Source organism: Chiroxiphia lanceolata, chromosome 3, assembly GCF_009829145.1.
Source record: "Chiroxiphia lanceolata isolate bChiLan1 chromosome 3, bChiLan1.pri, whole genome shotgun sequence".
Taxonomy (NCBI): domain Eukaryota; kingdom Metazoa; phylum Chordata; class Aves; order Passeriformes; family Pipridae; genus Chiroxiphia; species Chiroxiphia lanceolata.
Genome location: NC_045639.1, coordinates 96435705 through 96456637, shown reverse-complemented (window position 1 = coordinate 96456637; position 20933 = coordinate 96435705). Strand labels below are relative to the sequence as shown.

The 20933-nt window shown below is 37.8% G+C and overlaps 1 protein-coding gene across 4 annotated transcripts in view; it reads right to left on the bottom strand.

Annotated features, from left to right (window-relative positions):
• Window positions 1–20933, bottom strand: part of ERICH1 (glutamate rich 1) — a 66252-nt gene that overhangs the window by 2850 nt on the left and 42469 nt on the right. For all 4 annotated transcript variants that reach the window (XM_032683843.1, XM_032683845.1, XM_032683842.1 and 1 more), the window contains exons 4-5: window positions 4176–4553; window positions 1856–2050 (exon numbers count right to left, since the gene is read on the bottom strand). In XM_032683843.1, coding sequence (XP_032539734.1) covers window positions 1856–2050; window positions 4176–4553 — 573 coding nt within the window. The remainder of the gene's footprint in view (window positions 1–1855; window positions 2051–4175; window positions 4554–20933) is intronic.

The window sequence follows — 20933 nt, the reverse complement described above, 5'->3', positions numbered from 1 at the left end:
ACTTGGTAACCCCAGTGTAGAGTTAGATGAAACCATAACATACAGATATATGAGGAAATAAAAGACATATAATGGTATGTATAATTTGTAAATTTTACTAAAGGAGAACGTGCATTTATATGAAAGAGATGGATCACTTCTAATTTTTTTCCTACTCTTCCCTTCCTGGAATTAAAGATAAAACTGAACAAAACATGGCACCCATCAAGACTCCTTTGATGCTAGCAGCTTAAATACAATCATAGCCATGGGAAAAAGGGTTAACATATCGCTTGAACCTTAACATATTAACATAGATAAGAATATGCTTAACATATTCTTGAACCACAGGGAATAAAATGTTTATTTTGTAAAAATAATACACCTTTCTAAATTAGATTGGGTTTTTTACCATGTTAATATAGAATGACCTTTGCTTCTAGTACATCACTCCCCAGTAAAAATAAAGAGAAAAAAGGAAGATAATCAGACAAACTTGTAAAAAATTAGAGATAACTATAATGTACTGTACATTTTTATCTCCATAAACAGTCCTAATTTGTATGTCTATAATAAGAACTTGAATTTGCTAAGACAACAAGTTTTTGAAATAACTCTTAACTTTTATCACCTCTTAATTGGGAATGAAACCTAAAACGTAAAATACCCAGACCAGACAAGATGACCCATTTCTGAGCCCCTATAATTAAAGGCCTAATTCGAAGTAAAATTGCAGAGCATTAAATTTTCATTCATTGAAATTCCTGAATTAGAAACAGAATGTATTGTTAAATTCTGCTGAAGCAAATTAATACCTAGCAGGTGTTTAATTATCATTTAATAATTTATAGGAATGTATTTTCCTCTTTCTTATGTTGTTATACCTCATGAATATCAAATCAACTACTGTGGTTACATCTCTGTGAACTTGGAATGAGATTAGAATTGAGCCTGGAGTGACAAGAGTTACTAAGGAAAAAAAAATTAACTGGAAGAGTAAACAATCCCAGGCTCTATCAGTAGAAACATTAATGAATTCTAAAAATCACTCAGAAAATTGTCTTCTGCTTTTCCAAGCAACAAATACATGCATCAGAAAATTATGGTTTTTAATTTGCTTCTGTTTTCTCTCTTCAGTTGGACATTTCTGCTGTATAAAAGTAAAGAGAGCAACTTGCCTCTGGGCTGCAAAACCCAACAGAATTCCAACTGTCTTGCAGAGAATATGGATAAGGCCTGTAAAGAATCCTGAATGTAGTCACTTCAACAGTTCCATTTTGCTTTAACTGACAGAAGCTAAATTAGTTAATTCAATAAAGTGTCAATACCATTTTCATTATTCCTGTTGAGTTCTACCTGGTTTGCACATGCGTATTACATCCAATGAGACTGTGTGATTATAATTAAGATTGTAGAATGTAGGCTTGAAATGCACAGGATTTTGTCCCATGTATATGTAGATGCTTCACATCCATGATAATCTTAAGGGTTGTCATATCTCTCCTTAAAAGAACACATATGTACTTCTCTAAGAGTGTCCTTTCCAAAACGTATCAGCTCCGAACTCTACAGGAAGGAATTCTCTCTTTTTAGTTTAAAACCCTGAATCATCTTGTATTCTATAGTTGCTGCAAAGTGAGAAAAGTTTCTGTATTGATTGTAACCAAATGGAAAGAGGGTAATCGCTGTATTTTTGGCAAGAACGATATTTTCAAGTTTTATATAAGCATATATTTATCATTATATAATTATTTACAGCTTAATAATAATAATAATAATAATAATAATAATAATAAAAGAAGTTATGTGAATTTTAATCCACACCAAAAAAAATTCAGTGAATGAACATGAGTGAATGGTACCAAATGGTACCTACCAGGAAGCATCATGGATTGTTCTTGGAATTGTTTCAAGGCATCCTTCAATCTCTCAATATCCTGTAGCAATACAAGGGATTTCAAACGATGTAGATGAGTCACATCTGAGGAAGAGACGGTGCGAGATTCAAGATATTGTAAGAGCTCTTGGGCAGTTGCTGAATTTACAGCAGTATCTGTGCATTCTGATTTCTCTGGAAAACAATTGGAAAACTATGTTAAAAATGTTCAGTGAACACAGAGAAAAATTTTCCTAATTATACTTTCTTTTCAAAGACAGCATCTTCCTTTTTAGTACAACTGACAATCAAATATCAGGCACTAAAGAGCAGCTTGCTCCTCCAACTTTTTGTTAAATATAAAAACAATGGTAAGAGGGGAAAACTACAAAATTCAATAAGTAAAAAGGACAGTAGGATTCACAACGACAGGAATGCAAGAGGAATCTAAATTTTCAAAATTAGCAGAGGAAGAAGGCGTGATGAAGAAACTGTACAGTGGCCAAAGCACTGTGTTTCTGCTTCCTACACACTATGTATTACAAAAATGCACACACATTTGGAGACAGGGAAACTGTGGAACTACTGCAAAGCACTTCTGGAGGCTACCAATTATCTTGTTATTGCACCTGTATGTTTTTATTTAAAAAGCAGGTATAACAGCATGGAAGACAGTAGAGAAGGGCAGGCATTGTTTATACACTACTAAAGCATAAATTCTTCCATTCCAGTAACAAGGTGTAGTCTGTCCCTTTAACCAGACTCCCTTTAATTCTTTTGTTTTTTACAAGCAAACCAACTGAGAAGAACAGAATTTTCCCGATTCAGCTTTTTAAGATATATAGTAGAAGCATAATCCAACGTGACCATTTGAAAATGCTGCTAAAAGCAATGGTTTCCAATTTTATCTAAAAGAAACAGGGAGTATTAAAGTCATTCAACCAGAAAAGGCAAACAGCATAATGTCAAATATATATATATAAACTACAATTTGCCTAACAAGAAAGTTACTCACACTCTGATTTGTGGATGTCACATCTTATCTGCAGATGAACTTCCTTTTACCTAAGAATTCCTCTCTGTGGATTCCAAGGTCCTCATTGGCTCAACACTGATCTGCTGGTTTGAAACCAGGGCCAGTCAGGCTGTCAAAAACTGTCAAAACCTGAACTTGACTTCCAGAAAAGCTGGAAGCTCAACAACACTCCTTCTTAAAATTCAAGATGCAACACAGTTGTGGACAACTGATCAGGTTTCTGTTCTGTTCATGCATTAACAGCAGAACTTGAAGAGTTTGCAATCTTTCTCAGTTACTCTGGTGTTCTACCACAGCAAACACATGTAATTTAGCTTACATTTACTTAGCAATACAGTGAAGTAGTAAAATTCATATTTTTGGTGACGGAAATACATTAGCCAAAAAGCAGGATAGATTTCCAATGTATGAAGATCTGATGCAGCAGAAAAACTTAACAGTGAGCAAAGAAAATTCTGAGCACACATCTTGAAAAAAAATTAACATGAAATCCCTGATGTCATCCTAACAGGGTGTTTAAAGTAATTCTGTAGTCTAAAGATGAATTTTACGGGACTAGGAGCCAAGAGCTCTGACTTAAGATGGACTCATACAGATATGTAAGTTGTTTAATATTCTCCATTCAGCTCCACAGTGACCAGATGAACATTCAATAGGCCATTAGGGATAACATCCATGCAATCCTTTGAAAAGTGCTATGGAATATGCATTATGCAGTTCTCATTCATCTTGTTCAGAAGTGCTTTATGCCAATACACTTTCGCAGTGCCAACAGTATCCTGCCCTTTCCTCTTGCATGCTGTTTAGATTTCCTTATATAATACAAAGAAATCTCCTCCTGGGAAAGAGAACATTCTGAAAAGTAGGTTGGTTTAGAGATGCTAAGCATGAAAGTAGTTTAGGATAGCAATTGCCCTCATTTGAAGTCCTCTGAAAGGAAGTAATCCTTCTGGATGTTGGCTTGCAGAGGAAAGAAGAATTTGGCCCATTTTAACCACTTGCCCCGAGTGCTTTGGAATGTTTAAGAAAAGAGTAAGGAATATCATGTATATTTTCAAAGACAAGAAACAAAGAACCACAGGTTTTTTCTATTGATGTGGATTCTTACATATTCACATACACACCAGAAAGTGGGACAAATACTAAGCACTCACATGTCTTACCGAGTTCAAGAGAGACACTTCTCTACTAGATTTGTCCCATTTTACAGCATTAATAAATGCACATCCATTTCCCCCTGCGTGGTAATGCTCATGAAAAGAGAGGAGAAAGAGTGGTACATACTGTCAGCAAAATAAATTTGTTGTGTTGCCTGCAGGAAGTCCAGAATGCTATCTGCCTTTTCATCTATGTCTTTTAAGCCTGCTGCTTCTTCTCTGTTGTTTTTGTCAGGCTGATATGTAAAATCCACACTGGTAGTTTTTGTTACCAAGCCAGCTGCTCTCTTTTTTTCTTTCTGTCGCTTCTTTTTCATTTTCCTCTTTTTATTTCTGCTTGTTTTGGGACTGTCTGTCTGCTGCAGCTGTAAATTATCTTGAACTAGAGCCTCTTGCATTCCACAGTCTGTTTGTTCTCCATGTAAATTATTAGAGATTTGCAAACTGCTCTTTTGTTTCTTCCTTCGAACGCACTTTCTCTTGGTTTGCCCTTGATATTCCTCTTCTGCGGATTCAAAAGAGACATGAGAGCTGTAAATAAGATGATCTGTAATAAGCATTTTAGAACTGAGAACAATAAAATATTACACCCTTCAAATTTTGGGATGCCAGAGTGGCTCTAACCTTAATGCATTTAGAAAAGTTGGCTTTGACATTGTAGTACTGAAAGACATTCTAATCATAAAAGTAAGACGACAAGCTCTTTTCCCTTCTACTTTCAATAAAGACTGTACTCTCCTTTTATATACATACTGTATATTGCATTTACTTTCTTAAAGCAGATAATATGGTTCTATACCAAGTGAGGTCAAAACAACCCCCAGAACAAAAAGCAGTATGGACAGGCTGGGGAACTTGGCATGAGAGACGTTCCCAACGAGTCCCCCACCAGCAGTCTGTAGACTTGACCAAGAATGCAAGGAGAAAGCACACAATTGACAGCAAAACGTGTTTATATTGATGATGTTCATTCATGACAGTGTGGTGCTTTAAAAACACCAGGCATCTGCTTCTGACTCATCTACTTCCTCCTCCTTAAACATCCTCCTCCTTTGGGATATCTTACTGTTAGCTCAGTTTTGGACATCAACTTTATAGGAAAAGCAACAGTGACCTTGGCAAGTAGTCTCCAATCTCTTTAACTGCCTGCCTCCGTTCTGTTGTTCCCTTGCTACATTATAATTTCCTTACTAGCTAATTTTTCAAAAGGCTCAAATGTCATGGGAAATAAGTCTCTCTTGCTCTCCAAGACAACTTTTGTGCTTCTTTACTCAGATCTTATCCCTCTACACAAAGCAAGTCATCTCTGACCCTGAACTGACTGCTTCTCCCACACGCTCACTTCTTAGTGTTAGCCCTCCTAACATTAGGCAAGTAAGACTGCCAGAACCCACCTTCCCTTTGAGTGCACTGCTGCTGAAGTCCATATTCATGCCTGTAATAATTCCTGTCTAACTGAAATTCTCTCCTTCATGGTCTAACAAAATCCTCACACGTTTGAACATCATGGAGCGCAGAATACCAGTGTTCTTCTATGTATTGAGTTTGCATGGCAAGATTTTGGTCATGGTGGGGGCTACCAGTGGTGACTTCTGTGAAAAGTTAATTTGCCAGAAGCTTCCTGTATGTCCGACAGAGCCAACGCCAGCCGGCTCCAAGACAGACCCACTGCTGGCTGGCTAAGGCTGAGCCCATCAGTGACAGCAGTAATGCCTCTGGGATAACATAGTTAAGAAGGGGTAAAAAAGTTATTGTGCAGAAGTAATTGCAGCCAGTGAGATTATGTCAGCGAAACAACTCTGCAGATAGCAAGGTCAGTGAAGAAGGAGGGGGAGGAGGTGCTCTGGGAGCTGGAACAGATTCCTCCACAGCCCATGGAGCAGAGCACGGTGAGGCAGCTGTGCCCCTGCAGCCCACGGAGGACCATGGTGGAGCAGAGATCCACCTGCAGCCTGTGGAGGACCCCACACTCGAGCAAGTGGAAGCCTGAGGAAGCTGTAGCTTCATAGGAAGCCCACACCAGAGGAGCACCTGGCAGGATCTGTGGCCTTAAGGAGATAGGAACTCACACTGGAGCAGGTTTGCTGGCAGGACTTGTGACCCTGCAGAGGACTCACACTGGAGCAGTCTGTTCCTGAAGGACTGCATGCATGCTGAAGGGCTCCTGAAGAGACCCATGCTGGAGCAGTTCATGAAGAACTACAGCCCATGTGAAGGACCCATGCTGGAGAAGTTCATGGAGGACTGTCTCCCATAGGAGGGACCTCATGCTGGAGCAGGGGAAGGACTCCTCTCCCTGAGGAGGAAGTAGCAGCAGAAACAACATGTAATGAACTGGCTGTAACCCCCATTCCCCATCTCCCTGCACTACTGTGAGGGAGGAGGTAGAGAACAGGGAATAAAGTTAAGCCTGGGAAGATGGGAGGGATGGGGGGGAGGGTGTTCTTAAGATTCAATTTTACTTCTCATTATCTTGCTCTGATTTTGATTGGTAACAAATTCAATTGATTTCCCCAAGTAGAGTCTCTTATGCCCAGGTGAGTGATGGTAATCGGTGAGTGATCTCTCCCTGCCCTTAGCTCATGAACCTTTATTTTCTCTCCCTTGTTCAGCTGAGTGAAGTGATAGAGTTGCTTTGGTGGGCACCTGGCACTCAGCCAAGGTCAAACTACCAGTTCTAATGTCTTGCTCTAGAAAGCTAAGCCATTTATCTTTCCCTCAACCTCTACCTGCATGTTTCTAAATTCCTCACAGTGCACTGAGCCTATTACTCTTATTTATCTGGGCTTACAACATTCCCTTAGGGTCAAAGAATCTTTGCTTGGCTAACACTGGTGTAACACAGGAGAGACACCTGAAGCCCAATGCTCGTTTCAGGATGATATGCATAATCTCCTGAACTGCCTCTGACATTCTCAGCTTGTTTGGCTTTCTCATCACTCCTCCTCCTAACTAGTCTTTGCCTCTATTTTCTCCACGGTTGGAGGCCCTCTCTTTCATTTCTGTTTCTTTTTCTGTCTTGAACTCTGTCAGCTCTGAGCCACTTTCTCTTTAAATATCACTACAGATTTGTAGTTCTTTAGCTGTCAGATGACTCACTGCAAAGCAATTTTCCATACTTTCAATGAAGGCAGGCTGCATAAAAATAAATTTGCTGTATTATAACTGAACACCACAGCATGTTAAAGACATGCCAAACGTCACCCTGGACCCACAGTGTGGAATGTTTCACACTCATGGTATTTGAGCTAAATATCTTTATATGTGATTTGGACATATGGGATGTGGGAAAAATAACGTCTGTGTCATCTTGAAGGAATAAAATATCAGAACTGAAGGCAGATATGAATGGTGAAAGATGCTATAAACAAAACATCACTGTTTCATCTTGAGATCTAACTTGGATTTTCATGGGAGTATTTGTGTTATAATAGGTGAATTTCAATGCAAATGTAGGTACATTGTTTTGCAAAATTCCTCAGCCCTCTATTAACTTGAACCTCACTGTCTGCTAGTTTAATCTATGCTCTCAGCAAAGTGGCCTAACTTGCTCTTTAAGCATCTGAGAATCACCAAATCTCAGCAAAACTACAGCATGTTGTGCAGACAAGCACCCTCAATTGGTTTGAAACCACTTGAAAAAAACAGTGCAGAAGCCAGGACCCGGCTTAAGATAATTGATCTTTTGTGTCAAATCCAAAAGTTTCTTTATCCCAGGTACCTCAGGACAGCAGAAGGTCTGAAGAGACCATGGTGAAGCTCTCAAAAGGCAGACTGAATGTAGCCTTCCTATGTGTAGGCATTAAGATAACTATCTGACTGAAAGTAAACAAAAACTATGCTTTCCTCCAACACGGGAAAAAAATCAAACATAAGACTCCACTACCCTATCTAAGTTCTCTTGAGGAGTTAAGAGTGGCAGTCCTTTAGCGGTTTTTGTCATTCTTTGTCCTGTATTTTAGCATCTGTTTAGTATCCACTCTTCCATGTGTGGGAGCTACTAGTGATTCAGCATCAGGAACAGACAAAATTAGACATTTACGAATGTAAAGCAATGCACACAAAAGGGATCTATTTGAACAACCTACTGCTAGGGCTAGAGTGAACTGCTATCAGCTCAAGAAAAACAAAAGCCAGACCTGTGCATCAGTATAGAAAGCTCAGTGAAAACATCTGCTCAGTGGGTATCAACGATCAAAACAGCTAACACCTTGTTTGCATACATAAGAAAGGAGATGGAAAATAACTGGAAAAATATTCCAAAGCTATTATATAAACCTGTTGTGCTCTTCAAGCTCGTAATACTGTGTTTCTTAGCATAATCCCTGAATAAGATGACTTTGGCAGACAAGAGGAGGACTCTTACAGAAGTTACCAGAGAAAGAAACTCCAAAAATGTTTGTATTACTTGACTTGAAAGAAAGAGTGACAAAACAGACTTCATTTCTGCCTCCTTGTGCAAGAACAAGGTGACGTCCAATTAACCTGAGCAGTTTCACCAGCTAACAGAAGAAAGTAAATCCTTGTGTTACTAATGGTACAGATTGCTATTGAATTCCCATGTGTGTGGCATGCACAGGAGATTGAAGAACTGGTTCTTCATATAGCCAGTAAGGCTACCTGGTTATAACAGTCATGCTAAAATATAAATAAGCGTTGTACAAGGAACATAAAGTTTAGGTCAGGGGTCTCACACAAGGATCTCAACAAGCAATATGTTCAGTGGGATCTGCTCCCACAGCTTAAGCTGTCTGAAAATACTCAGTGCATACCTAGACTTATGCCCCCTCAGATAACCCAAGAGACACTACCATCTTCAGAAAACAGTTTGCCTCATCCTAAACCAGCCTGGATGGAAATGCAAGCTGAAGGACTACTCTCTCTCTCTCCCCTTCTGTTAACCACGAAGGAAATGGAGATAATGAATTTTGACTAGAGGCTTGCAACAACTGAGAAGAATTAGTCTCTTTTATAAAAATTATTAGTATGGAAGAAGGTGTTTCATAACATGAGTCTGCTCATGAGATTGACTTTTGGTAATTAACAAAATCCACTGTTTTATTAAAAACACCCAAACAAAACAAACGAACTTCTGACAGATTCTCTAGATTTCAAACCAATAGGGAGGCGTGATAAAATTTCAAGAGATACAAATTTGGTTCTAATAACTAATGCATAATTAAAACAAATGCAGGGAATATATACTATGCAAGCAATCTCAGGATGGTGAATAAGTACTTCAGCAACAACGAGAGGAATAGCAGCTTTTGGGCCACACTAACTCTAGCCACAACTGCACCTACAGCTTGTCCTAATTCCAAAAGAGCTGATGATTCTTCCCCTGTTCCATAATGGCCTGTCACCTCTCTCTCTCCTAAGACCCATCTCTGTTCCACAAATCACTTAATTGATCACGTAATCTAATTATCCAGAAGCAATTGACTCTAACCTGTTTAGCTGCACTTGGTGCTCTCTCAGACTGAGCAAAGTGTCTCCCTGACGGAATGCCCATATACATTTTCCAATCACAGTCATAACTTCATAGGCATTTCTTTCAGCCTTAATAAGAACACCTTCCTCAGGAACTGTTTGGAGTTAATTTTTTTTTAGCATAGATTACTTTCTGGATGCAGTTTACCACGCAGGTGCACAGTCGCCGTAGCCTGATTGACAGTATGATATAGAAGTGGGAATGAGCAGCCTGAAAATGAAAGCTAGCTGTAAAAGTCATTTTCTAACTGCCTATCTTATCTTGTCTGAAAGACTAAAATGTTTCCTCCATTCAAACTGCATGATTCTTTAACAGAACAGAGGTAGAAATATGTCAAAACCCAGACTTGAAATAAGAGGATTCATTTATAGATACAGCGTATTGAATTTTGATAATGAAAAGTCAGTGCATTGAGTTTCTATCTTCAAGGAAAACAAAAAAATAATAAAAAATAGAAAATAAAAAAATAATGATTGACATTAAGATTACCAATAAGCTAACTTTTATTTAGTAACTTCTATTATATTAGTAAGTTACTTTGTATTCATCATCAGGGCAGCTGGAGACACAAACAGATTAAATACAAAGCTTAACATAGGCTAACTAATAGCTGACTTCCTCCTGTCCAGACTAACCATCAGCATGAACACCCTGTTGGCAACTCTGTGATGGAAAAGATGAGCTTCCTCGAGTTTATCTGTACTATTTTGGTTCCTTCAGACAATGGCAGATGGAAACATTGTGGGACAGCATCCTGTAAGACACTGAAAAATGGGAGGCTGTTTACTTAGTGTCTGCAAGTCTAAGAGGATATCAAATTCCACAGCATGCCAAAATGAAGTTTGGCTCTGAGAATAAGCTGACAATACTAGGGAATTTTAAAAATCAGGTCCCTGAATATTATTAGAACAAACTTCAGGTGTATAAAGCAGACCAAGAACAAGTCAGTCAAAGAATATCCTCTCAGCTTTGGAAATCTGTATAATGTGTTCATCACGACTCAAGTATGGTAGCTGGCTCTCCTGTTCAAGAACCAAGTCCCACAGCTGGCTTTCTGGATGTCTCTCATGGCAATTCTGCTGGCTGTTTTTGCTTTTTAGTTTGTTTGTTTGTTTTCAGATTAACAGGACGTATGCCTCTCCTGATTTTTCCAGCTAGTTGAAGTTTTATTCTTCTCCCTGATACAGTGGATGGATTTTCCATGCTAAACCATGCAGTCAATGCATAGGAATTTAATTTTGGTTCAGGATCTTGTAAGGTAAAAAAGAATGTTATTTTTAGTGACAATTAAGACATCTGCAGCTACAGTTGGACCGAGAGTGAAAAGCTGTGACTAGTGAATGCAATAAAATGTAATGGTTCGTTAAAATAAAAGCAATATTGCAAAGATCTCAGGAGCATAAAATGATGTTAATATTTTCACACTCTTTTTGGGTGGAAATTGCTTCAAATCATCATTTGAAATCAGTAAAAGAAATCTCAATTCAAAACTTCAAAACTTTTAGTAATCTGCAACACTCATGATGTTGGAGAAAACTGCAAAAGACTGGAAGCTGTTTAAGATAGGGACTGCCTTTCCATTGTTCATTCATGCTATGTTTGTGTGTTCATAAATGAAGAATTCACACAAAACTGGCAAATGCTGCATAAATGCTGTCTAACACAACAGAGTAGTAACTCTTGTATTTTAAGCATATCCAATTAACAGTAATGACAATAATCAGTAAAGGCAGATATCATCATCTGCATCAGTCCTCAATCCTAAATGTTTATTTGACTGTACATACAGATGAATTTCTCTTACTCATAAGTTACATCAAATTCCTGCCATAGGAGGAATTGTAATTGGTCACTACAAACAACTACCTAGGGCTATATTCTGTATCAAACAGTAGCCATACCCTGCATTCAAGAAAAGGTGAACTTTGGACTTACGCAGTGGTATAATGATAGTCCTTCTATTACACTTTTTACCCTAATAATTGCCATAATTTTGTTTGCTTTTTTTGATTGCTGCTGAGTGCTGGAATACTCAGTTATTCGTCATACTGTAAAATCTTAGTCCTGCTTGGTAACAGTCAGCTCTGAGCCCACCATTTTGCAGGTGAATTTTGACTGGTTATTTCTTCCTAAGTGCATCACTTGACAACTACCTGTGTTTTTGACAAATCACTCAATCTGAGATTACATTGCATCCAGCTCTTGCCTTTAGTGCAGTCGATACCCGTGTAGCCATCAGAAAACCTGATATCACTGTTCACTCGTTTTACCTGACCATCTATTGAGCAAAAGCCTTCAGTTGTGACCTCTTTGTTTTGAGAAGTGCTGCTTTTTCTCCATCTACTTCCCTATCTGAGGCTTCATCTATGCTACGTCTATGTGCTCTCTTTGGTGAGGGGTTTTAACAAAAACTAGGTGGAAATTCAAGGAAACTATAGCATTCTTATCCTAGCTTTTCAAAGATTCCAAGGTATGTTTATACTTTCTCCTTGCAAACCTTCTGTGGATTTGTCCCATGCATATCACAGGTTTTCAAGCATCCACAAATATTATTTTGCATCATAACTTGTGGTGAACTGCCTAAAGCAAACCCCAGGACTACAGGCTTGCAGTTCCCTAGATGATTCAAGAACTGTTTCAAAAAACTGGCATCACACTATCCAACCACAAAATCTCTGATAACAAGGCATTTGAAAAACAAGTAGTTATGCATCACTGTCAGTAATGCCGGCAATTTTTTTTCCTTGAATTCTTTCAGAAAGTTTAGGTGAATAAAACCTGGTACTGGTGATTTTATTTTATAATTTATTTTGTTGCATGACCATTAAATTGCTTCAATTTCACATATCCTTTCAGAAAGCCTAGGAAGAAGTGCTGCATCATGGGATTCTCCATAGTTTTTTTCCACAGCTAACAGCAATGCAAACAGGATTTATTTAACTTCTTTGAAACAAGCCTCTCTAAACATTAATTCTACACCATGATCACTGTCTCAAAAGACTGGCAGACACATTGCTCCTGGTGTATCAGAAGTAAGACCTATAGCCAGTTTTAGTTGTTTGTAACATTTGCTCAAGCATTCCTTCACCTGTCTTACCATGTTTTTACATTTAAATATGTTTAATACATCATTTGGGTGTGAACTCAGCTCTTTAAAGAACACCTACTTCTTTCTAACTTCCTTTACTCTGTTGTCTAGCTCTGCTGTCTTCTCACTTTCTCTCACGCCTTTCATGACAGGTGGTGGGTGCTGGCCTTGAATATCCCATATGGTGTCCTTAAGTAGCTTCCACACCACCTGGTACAACTTCCTTCTCTTCGCTGACCTTTTTTAGGTTCTTTTTAGTAAATATCTTTATTTTTGTGTAGTGTTCCTTCTTGAAGAGTATCACAACTGTTGTGGATTGTTGTTTCCTGCTGTTGTTGTTTCAGCAGCATGTTGAATGCAAAGGTTGCTGTTGCGATGTGCCTCTTGTGAACTAAATGCTACGCTGGATGAAGTCAAGAGTCTCTATTCCTCTCACAGCCCCACCAACCAACTTTTCACAACATCCTGATGTGGCAGTAAGGGAGAAAGTGAAGATCCCATTATTACTCTGTGATGCTTCTCTGATTTTTCAGCACTGAGTATTCACAATCCCACCTGGATACGTGATGAAACAGACTCTAAGCTTGCTTTGCTTCTTGTACACTCAGTCCACACACACATTAACCTAAGGCATCCGGGAGATATTTGAAACTATGTCAATTAATAAATTAATTTCAGCAATAAGCTTTTGGGCCTCTTCTCACTTTATACAGAAAATTATACTTGATGAAGCCCCCAATCTTTCTTAAATAGCAACATTTCTGATAAAAATTCTGTACCACTTAATGACTTAATTTTTAAACAAAAGCAAATATTTTGACCTTTTAGTGATCCTTTATTATTTTTTAATTTCAAGCTCACTGTCTTCATTCCTTTTGGCATTTTAGGGGTGATGTGCAAACTATCAGTCAGTCCCCATTATACAGTCACTTCTTAAATGGGCTCAGCTGTGCTCCCCAAAATCACTGAGAATTATTATATTGACTCAGTGAGGAAAATAAAATAAAATCACAGAGCCGAACATATTCACAGACATGAAGGAACAGAGATCCAATGACAATGAGTAACTGTTTTGAAGGCTACTAAATCACCAATGCTCAAGAATCTTAAAGCAGCCACAAAGACTAACTGCTACTAAATACAGAAATCTTCTTAGTCTCTGGCTAAATAAGATTATGTCTTTGCATTTGGACAGAAAGTACCACCATGAATGGGAGGGGGAGAGTTACAACATTTATATTAAAAAACTGGAAACTTTTTAAACATTTGATATCACATTTCCACTTAAAAAATTTGTTCTTTGTTTTAACTTTGCAGGACACAAACACACATGCAGAGTTTTCTTTAAAGCCCTTTTTTCCCAGAAATGGTTTTCAACCAATGAATAACAACAGAAATGATAAGAAACATTGCAATCTCAAAATTCTGTGCAGCATTTAAAATGTTCTTTCCAAATATACCAGATAAACCAGCACAAAATATAAGAAGTTATTTAGACCACGGGATCACAGACTGGAAAATAGGAAACACTGGAAAACAGTTATCTACTGGGAAACAGATATCTAATTTTCCCTGGTGATAAAACAGCATGAAAGAGCAGATCTAAACTAAAGTACAATCTTTTGCACAAAAGAGCTATCTAAAAACACACAGACATTGACATAGTAATATGAAGATACTCAACAACCCCTCAGCCTCAATTCTATTTTTGCAATATTTTACATTTCTTAACTTTTTACAAAGCATCGAATAAACAATTATATTTAACCCCATACATGAAAGAGTTGCCGCAATTTCAATTTATTAAATGATTCTTCCAGTAAATCCCTATTTCAAAAAACTTTGGAAAAGTAAAGTCTGAAAGGATGCAAACCTTCCAAGTGTTTTACTTTAAACTATTTCCTTCATCCATTTATCTTCGGATCTTAAACTAGATTTCAATTAAATTTAATTACATAGTTTCCAAGCAGCTTCGTAAAAACTGGGATGTTTTAGGACATGGATTCAGTTTACTTTTATTAATCACATTCTAAATTAATTGTGTTTTAAAGCAGTAAGTAATTTCTTAATGACCAAGTTCTCTATGTAAAATTAATCATATATATAAAGATGCAGGTAGGTAGGCTGGGAAAATGAGCAACACCATAGGGAAGATCTTGAACTGGTAATCTGTCAGTTTGTAACAGATGTGAACTTGGTGCCACGGAGCCTTCCCAGGGATGCAGCTTTGTTCCTGACTGCACGCTGCGCTGCAGTGGGCTCTGACCTGCCCAGAGCTTTGAGGTCAGGCTGCTCAGACTTTTGCTTCTAGAGTGAACACTCCAAAACAGCCTTTTACTAGGAAAGCTAGGTTTTATTAGAACAGACACTAGAACAGTTGATTTTTTTGAGGGGGAGAAAACTCAAAATGAGGAAAATCAAAACAAAACAATAGGCACAAAATCATATCTCCAGTTTATATGATGCTTTGTAAAAAGTTAAGAAATGTAAAATATTGTAAAAATAAAATTGAGGTGTCATATTTAAATGTTTGATAACTGAAATTCATTAATTGGAGCTGAGGTTGTTGAGTATCTTCATATTACTATGTCAATGTCTGTGAATTTTTAGATAGCTCTTTTGTGCAAAAGATTGTACTTGCATCTTCATAAATCAATCCTCTTTTCAGCATATCAGATATTTCCAGAGTTGCAGAAAAGTCTGCAGTGTTGTCTGGGTCTCTAGGGAAAGTCCCTCTGAAGCCTGGGGTCATGCTGTTCTCAACACATCTGAGGACATCAGATCTCTGCTTTACATAGGGCTTATTCCTTTGCCATCATTCCCCCACAACCTGTTTGTCCCTCACATTCTAGAAAGTTACTCTGTCTCAGCAAGTCTTTCCTCATCTCCTGAGGGCTCTATTCTGGCTTCTCCACCAAACAGCTACAGATTTTCAAAGAATGAAACATGATATATGACATAAGCACATGATTATTCATAATAATAAACTGGAAAAAATCCCAAAAAACCCAGCTGATATCATCTGTTACAAAAATAAATGTTTGGAAAGTGATCGAAATAATTTTGTCACATGTTCTCAACAAGAAATCATATCATATGCATATTCTATTTTCCTAGGAATTGACCCAACTGTACATCATCTTCACATTATTAGGCCACCTATTTCTAGGCTTAGTAAAATGTTACTGGGATAACATGGATCACCCTCTATCACTTCCAGGATTTCTTGTGCTGCTTCCCAAAAGTAAAGCACTTAAAATGGCAATGGGAGCACAATGACTTGTCTGTTCAACTTAGTAAAGTGTCAAGGTGTTTTTAGTTCCCATTTAAGTTGTTGAAAAATAAGAGTTGCCCTGCATCTCATTGAAGCATAGTACTGTCACCTGAAGAGAGACACATTCTTACTTTTCTTCAGTTATATGACATGATCTGTGAAATAACCCTGCTAGGATAAAGGGAAATGTGTTCATCTGTCTACACTTGACTTTGTATTTCATATAATTTTAAAATCTGTCACCTGCTTGCAAAATGCAGTTTTTTCCACCACATGTTGCCCCTCTAATCCAGATTTCCGGCAATGCTAATGCTTTTCATTTTTACTTGGTGCATTGCCTGACACCTCTACAAACTTAGTTTAATTTTTCTTTTCTACGTAATAGAACTTTAGCCATAAACAGCTTTAAGTCACAGACTACACTTAATATGCTATGGATATGTGTATTTTTTTTTCTTCTTTGATGAATTCACATGTTTATTGTTAACTGACTCTCTCACATGCTTTCATGAACTGGCTGATGTATACTACTATTAATCCTTGGGGAAGGAATAAGAGGGTTCTCCAAAAGAGAGCTTATCCTGTCACAACCACCTAATTTTAACCATACAGGTAGGATATTCTTCCCGAATGAAATATTCAGCAGTAGGTAGGAAATATGTGAGAAGAGAAATAAATTCAGGTCTAAGAAGTCCCTCTCTAGGTTTCATGATACCACAGGTATCACAGAATATTCTGAGGTGGAAGGGACACACAAGGATCAGAGTCCAACTTTTAAGTGAATGGCCCATATGGGGATTGAACTCATGACCTTGGTGTTGTGAGGAACTGAGCTAATCCTTTGTACATCTCCCACTATGTAGGCAGCCGATTTGGGCAGAGAAATTGCAACATGAGTCATTTGGCAGCTCTGATGTACAAGGCTATTGTACCACTGTGTCTCTGGATACAGCCTGGGGACAGACCACAGTTTGTCATAAGAGTCTCAAGCTGCACTGGATACTGTCAGTACACCCACCGTTGACTAAGCAGTTCATTTTGAAGACTTTTTGGACTTAGGGAGGACAAGGCTTCAAAGTAAACAACTTCTCCTCTGTCTTAATTTAAAAGGATCACTTCCACTCTGACACAAGGAAACAGGTGTAACAGTGATGGTTTAACCCTTACGGGGTTAAACAGAGGGTATTTCATGGTTCCCTCAATCCTTCTGGACTTTGTTTTGCTCTTCCTGACCTTTTAGCAATAATTAATAATATATTAATAATCACAAAGGCTTACATGATTGGGACAGCAAAAGAAATATTTGCAGAGAACTGGTTATCTCAAACTCCTGCCATTACAGTTTTGAGGGTGCCTTTTCAGCTAGTCAACAGAAGTTCCTTCTATTATGCTGCCAGTATTTGTGCAATGCCTTTAACAGTGCTACAGTTCATCATTAAAATCTACTTGACAAATTTTTCCAGAAGAGATGCAATTACATTATCAGACTATAGATAAGAAACTTAAACAAGTGCATACAAACAAAACACCCCCTTCTGTCCTCCTAGCCTGGTTCCACCTGGAAGTAATTAGACATGGAGTGCAAAATTGTTGCTTCCCTTTATGCTTTTAATTTGACATTATTCTTTCCAGTCTAGAGTGAAAAAACATATTGCTTCCCCTTTCTGGAACTGGAGTATCTCAGCATCATCCCAATAGTAAGATATTCAGGACTTTGTGAAACCTTTAACACAACTTTACTCAGCTTTGAGTCAATCACATTGCTCCTCTGGAGTAGTGACAAGGTTACAAAATCATATTACTTGATACAGTATATCCTCTGCATTTGGGTTTCTGCTATGCCTTAATCTGAACCTTTTCAAAATCTGGAAACTAATTAGGTGATATCACTTTTTTACCCCTCACAGAGACTTTTCTTCTGGTCTCTCTCACCTGACTTAACACTTGTTGTCAAAAGGGTGTTCAGGTTTCCTACACTTAAGCAGCAGAAATTGCTTCCACCAACACTTAGGGCAGCCAAGTTATATCTGACTTTTTCCCAAGACAGCTACTACACCACAGAAAGTTTTCTGACACTAAGGGAGTATTACCTTTTTATACTCAGAGCCTGATGACGTATCACGCATAATTTTACTTAAACAAGAAAATGTAAAGAAGATGTTTCTTCATTTTACTTGTATAGAAGAAACAGGAGCCTTGTTGTAGGTTCCAGGTACAAGCTTGCCCCCAACATTATAAACCAACCACATAAAGATGTTGAATTTAGATGCAAGGAACACAGGCCTAAAACCAATTTTTCAATTTGCTTAAGCAGTAACAGTTTCCTTAATGTTTATTAATTACCAAATACAAGGTTGGTGAAAAAAAACCTCATTGCAAATGTGAATGTTTTGCTGGAGTCACAGACTAGAGCTTCATTCGACCTTTTCCACCTTGAGAACACAACAATTTTTACAGCTGATTAGACAACGCAGGCTTCTGTAATAAATATATATCTTACATGATTGCTGCTGCTCCTACCTGTACAGACTATCTAACTGCTTTTACACTATACTACTATCACTCTGGTGGCTGTATCACATGCCATACATGAAAAGTTACTGCGTATGTATAAACTCTGTGGAGTACAGGACATCAAAATTGCCTCCTTGGAAAGTAATGTTTTATAAAAACTCCTGGATGACAGTTTATGAAAAAGTGTTTTCCTTAAAAAAAACCAGAACACAACCAAATCACCAAACCCAATGTACTGTGCTTTATACAGGTCCTAAAGACACAGGGGTTTATGCACCTGTTTTGATTCTTTCCAAAGGAGATGCGAAATAAACGATGAGAAAGTGGCTCATTTTCCTTTACACTTATGAACAGCAAAGAGAAAGCAGGAGAGAACTAATCAAAATTCACTTATTTAAACCAAAAATAAATTCCAAGAAGTCTGCAGTAAGGTTACAAGCTACCTGCACATCTCATTAGCAAAACCAAAACTCTTAAGGTCTCACTGGAATGCTGGGTTTGAAATCACAAGCAATGGTTGTTCAGTCCTCCTCCTGACCTGTTCATAAAAGTCCTCTTTTGTCAAGCTGGACAAGAGGCCACACAGTACAGGTTTCTGTCTTCTCAAAGAATTAGGATTTTGACTTTAGTAGCCAGTTCCTATATTCACAGGACTTTTTTCATTCTGAAATACTAAAGAGTTCACAAAAATCTTGCAGCCAGTGTCACAATCAATAAATCTCAGCAATGGCTTTAGGTTCTCTGAAGACAAGGGCCAGAGCACTGAACCCTGTGAAAGCAGGATTGGGAATGGGGGCCCTCTGGATGGAGATAGCAGGTGCCTGGCTCTATGGTGTCGCCTACTTCTCTGGCTGAGCAACATCAAGAAAGATTACAAATGAAATTTTATTATTCACTTGTCCCCAGAAGGAGATACATGCTAATCAGGGCTTCACACAAGATTTGCTCCTGCCATTATCTCATACTGTAGCAGGTACAGAGAACTTCCACTGTACTAACAAGTACAGTGACACAAAAAGTTTTCAGAAGTTCACCAAAGAACAGGTTGCAAACAGCTCAAAATAATTCAGGGCTTTTCATTTACATGGCTTTTAAAATAAGCATTTCACTGCAAGCAAGTTTAAGTGTACAGAATTACTGCCATTAAAAGAGAAGGAATTAAAATAAGAGAAGTATAAAAACCTTGTAAATACATTTGAACTAAAAGACATATAAAATACAATGAAAGTTTATACAGCTCGTAACATAACTGCTAGAGGCATTTCACTTTAATAGGCATATTTATCCAAGAATGTATTTAATAGAAGAAAATGCCAGAGTTAGAGTGAAGAGGAAAAGTACTGTAAGTCACTACAGAACACATTCAAGGATTTTAATCATTATACTTCTACTTAGATATTTTTCTGCATATGTGCAAGTGATAACACCATTTCTAAAGCTTCTGCTGAAGTTCTCTATGCAAGCATATATGGTTTTGCACTAAACAAAATATGAAGGTTATTTTCAAACGCAAACATTTTTGATTATTAGTGGATTTTCCATACCAATGTGATTTCTAGATATACGTCAAACAAAATACTGCAGCGGATTTTTTCCTTGGGTAATTTCTGAGATTACTGAAACATACACCTAAACTTCAAGCAATCACTAAACTACCTTACAACCGGCTTGAAATGAGAAACACACACACATATGTAACACTTATGAAATAAGGAAACACTGCATACTGTATTTGATAGTCTTTAACTTTTCCTTGACATATTCTTCCCTTTCAGAGGAAAAAAACTCCATCCAAGGCCGTATAATACTGACCATTAAAGGCTCCACCCATCAACAGCATATTCAAGATTATGGTACCAATGTCTGAGCAGCATTTCAGAATTGCCTGTCTGTACTTACTTCACCAGGTACCTGTATGCTCTACTCAAGAAACAGTTAGTAATGGAGGTAAGTGCAAGATTTCCACTGGCAAGTGCTACAAAGGACAAAGCAGATGCCAAGAAAACCTGGCATTTTTTCTCAGGATGAGAAAAGCTGGCAAAAAAAGACAAGATTAAATGTGGATCCTGAGATGAAAGTGGAAAATCTGTATCACTGGTTTATTATTTTAAGCCGTCCCGTTTATCCTAAGGCTACATATTTTTATTTCTTAAGGAGCTGTAACAGGCACAAATTAGTATTTCTCTCCTCTACAGTGTTAACCTATATATGAAATAAAGAAGTACTGAACAAAGAATCAATCCTTTCTTTTCTCTAGCAGAAGAACGAGAAGGATAGAGATTATGTTCTTTTCAGTAAAAATGCCACAGTTCAGCTAAGGTATTTAACTGCCATGTAAAAGTTACCATAATACTCACTCCCCTTTCCAGGCTCAAATAAAAAGAGACTGCCTTCTCCAAACAGAAAGTTTGATCCTAGCCAGACTTTATTATAGTCACTTACTGTAACATCACTAGATGCCTCACTCTTCTAATTACATATGCAGTTTGGTAGAGTATTCTCATATGCTTCAGTGAAG